General features: G+C 35.8%; 1 protein-coding gene across 1 annotated transcript; it reads left to right on the top strand.

Annotated features, from left to right (window-relative positions):
• Positions 1–559: 559 nt before the first annotated feature.
• LOC113327948 (putative F-box/FBD/LRR-repeat protein At1g78760) lies at positions 560–2,244 on the top strand. The gene is made up of 4 exons (XM_026575054.1): positions 560–931; positions 1,082–1,558; positions 1,695–1,859; positions 1,960–2,244. The coding sequence occupies exons 1-4, from the start codon at positions 560–562 to the stop codon at positions 2,242–2,244; spliced, it is 1,299 nt and encodes a 432-aa protein (XP_026430839.1).
• Positions 2,245–2,446: the final 202 nt, after the last annotated feature.

Here is a 2,446-nt window from a genome sequence, read left to right on the forward strand (position 1 = left end):
CACGATAAGATGCATGTATAGTCTATTACTCCTAACACCAATGGACTTCATTTTTGACAAGCTAGACGCAGCAAGCAGACTAAGGACTTCATTTACCTGTTGATAGTATGTGTGCTCAAAAAATATCAGTGAGACTTTGACTTCATTGAGCAGGGGTAAAAAACGACTCTATAGTCCATATAGCATATACTCTTTAAAACGATTCAAATGACCGTGTTGATAAACATGATTCGGAACACTAAACGATTCCAACTATCCCGATTTTTTTTTTATTATTATTTTTTTATATATATACTCACAAATCTGTTTCCTAATCAAGATTGAAGCTTAGGTTAGAGGGGTTCTGGATTTCATCAGAATGGCATAGATTAGTAGAACGTTTGGGGGTTTCTAGTCGGAGTTTCCATTTCAACATCAGCAAAGGTACTCCTCTTTTCCTTTTATCTTCTTCTAAGTTCTTTTAGTTTAGGGTTTTTTGAATAACAAATAATCGGAGTTTATGTAGGGGGGTTAGAAAAACAAATTTCGAGGGATTATTATGTTATCTTTTCAGTTTACAATGGACGAAACAAGAATTGCTTTCCCATATTCTGATGGGGAAGATAGAATCAGTAGGTTACAAGATGATCTAATTCACCACATCCTCTCTTTCATTGATACTAACTATGCTGTTCAGACTAGCGTTTTATCTAAGAGAAGGATTGATATTTGGAAATCTCAGCCTTTTCTAAAGTTTTACACGAGTATGTTTTCGAATATCATCAAGTTTATAGATTTTGTTGACATGGTATTCATATTTCGCGGTGACACCGATATTCAGTTGTTTCTTGTGGAGTGGGTGAACTCTCCTGCAGATGATGATATGGTGACAATGAATGTTCATAGATGGATTGCTCATGCTATTAAGTATAATGCTCAAGAAATAAGAATAGTAACGGCTCAATATCATAAATTGTCATATTAAATTCCTCACCATCTCCTTAATTGTAAATCGCTGAGAAATTTGTCAATCCAAGCTCAAGTGTCCGGAAAGGCCAGATATGTAGATACTATTCTACCAAGCTCAATGAATTTACCTCAGCTTAAAGTACTGTGTTTAGATGGATTATCAATCTCCGATGTGGAATCATCTAAAAGACTCTTTTCAAGTTGTCCAGTTCTTGAAACTCTAGATATGATTGATTGCGATATACAAACTGATAATCAAAGCAGGAAGTTGATTGTCGATTCTCTCAGCCTTAAGAAGTTCTATTATTCTGACCATTGTCATTTGGGGCAAAATAATACTACGGATAACATTATCAAGTTATGTGCTCCAAATCTGGAAGACTTCACTTTGAAATCTTTGTTAAGACAATATTATTCTCTAGAAAGCAGTTTTCCACTGTCCGGGTTAACTTTTGACATGACAATCAGCACAAACAAAGAAGATGAGAATGCAGAAACATATGAAAATCTGCCTCCGGAGGAAATAAAAGTATATGCTAAACGTATGATGCAATTTCTAGGAGCGGCTTATATGGTGCAAGGAATGAGATTATCGTCTGGTTTCCTTGAGGTATGGGTGCATCTTCACATACTTTGGGAAATAATTCAATTATCATGATCAGATAATCGTGCTCTTGCTCTAATTAGCAAATTTAAGCTAATATATACTAATTTGATTTTTCTTCTCTTCTTTCTTGTTTCTCAAGGTTGTCTCACAAGCTCCTGACTTATTAGACTGTCAGCACCCTCGCTTATATAACCTAAGATCTTTGACGCTTGAAATGTGGTCTACAAGAGGTTGTTTCATGGCTATAGCATGCATACTCGAGATTTGTCCTAATATAGATACAATGTATATTGAATCGATTGAGGTAACATATGACCTAACCCTTTGTTTCATCCATCTCATTTGGAGACTTCTATTCTTAGTCACTAATTGACATATCACTTGTTGTGATTGTTTGGATATAGTCAAATGTATCGAGTGTTGTTAGTGATGTCTGGGAAGTAGGATTGTCATCGATAGGGAAGTCGTCTCGCCTCAACTCTGTCCAGATTGAAGAAGTGGAAGGATGTGATGCTGATCTCAGAATTCTGAGTTTCTTGTTTAGAAATGCAAAGTATTTGAAGAGAGTTATCATATACTTTCGTTCTAGTGTTGGCACGCCTGATAAAGGGAAACAAGTTGAACAATTTAAGGATATGCTAAGAGCAGTTCCTACGGCATCTTCAAGTATCGAACTAGTGTTTTATTAAAACTTAGTAGGTGATCACAATGCGAGCATTTCTTCAACCCAATTAAGGCAATCAGGTGAAAATTTATTGGTTAACAACAGATCGATCACTTCTGTAGTCGGTGAAGAAAGACTTGAACAGACCATTTTGAGCAAGAGTTCCCTTGCGAAGTCAAGTACTTGTGTTCTTCTATGAAAACAGCTACGGAGATAAAACGTATTTT

Source organism: Papaver somniferum, unplaced genomic scaffold (genome assembly GCF_003573695.1).
Source record: "Papaver somniferum cultivar HN1 unplaced genomic scaffold, ASM357369v1 unplaced-scaffold_107, whole genome shotgun sequence".
Taxonomy (NCBI): Eukaryota; Viridiplantae; Streptophyta; class Magnoliopsida; order Ranunculales; family Papaveraceae; genus Papaver; species Papaver somniferum.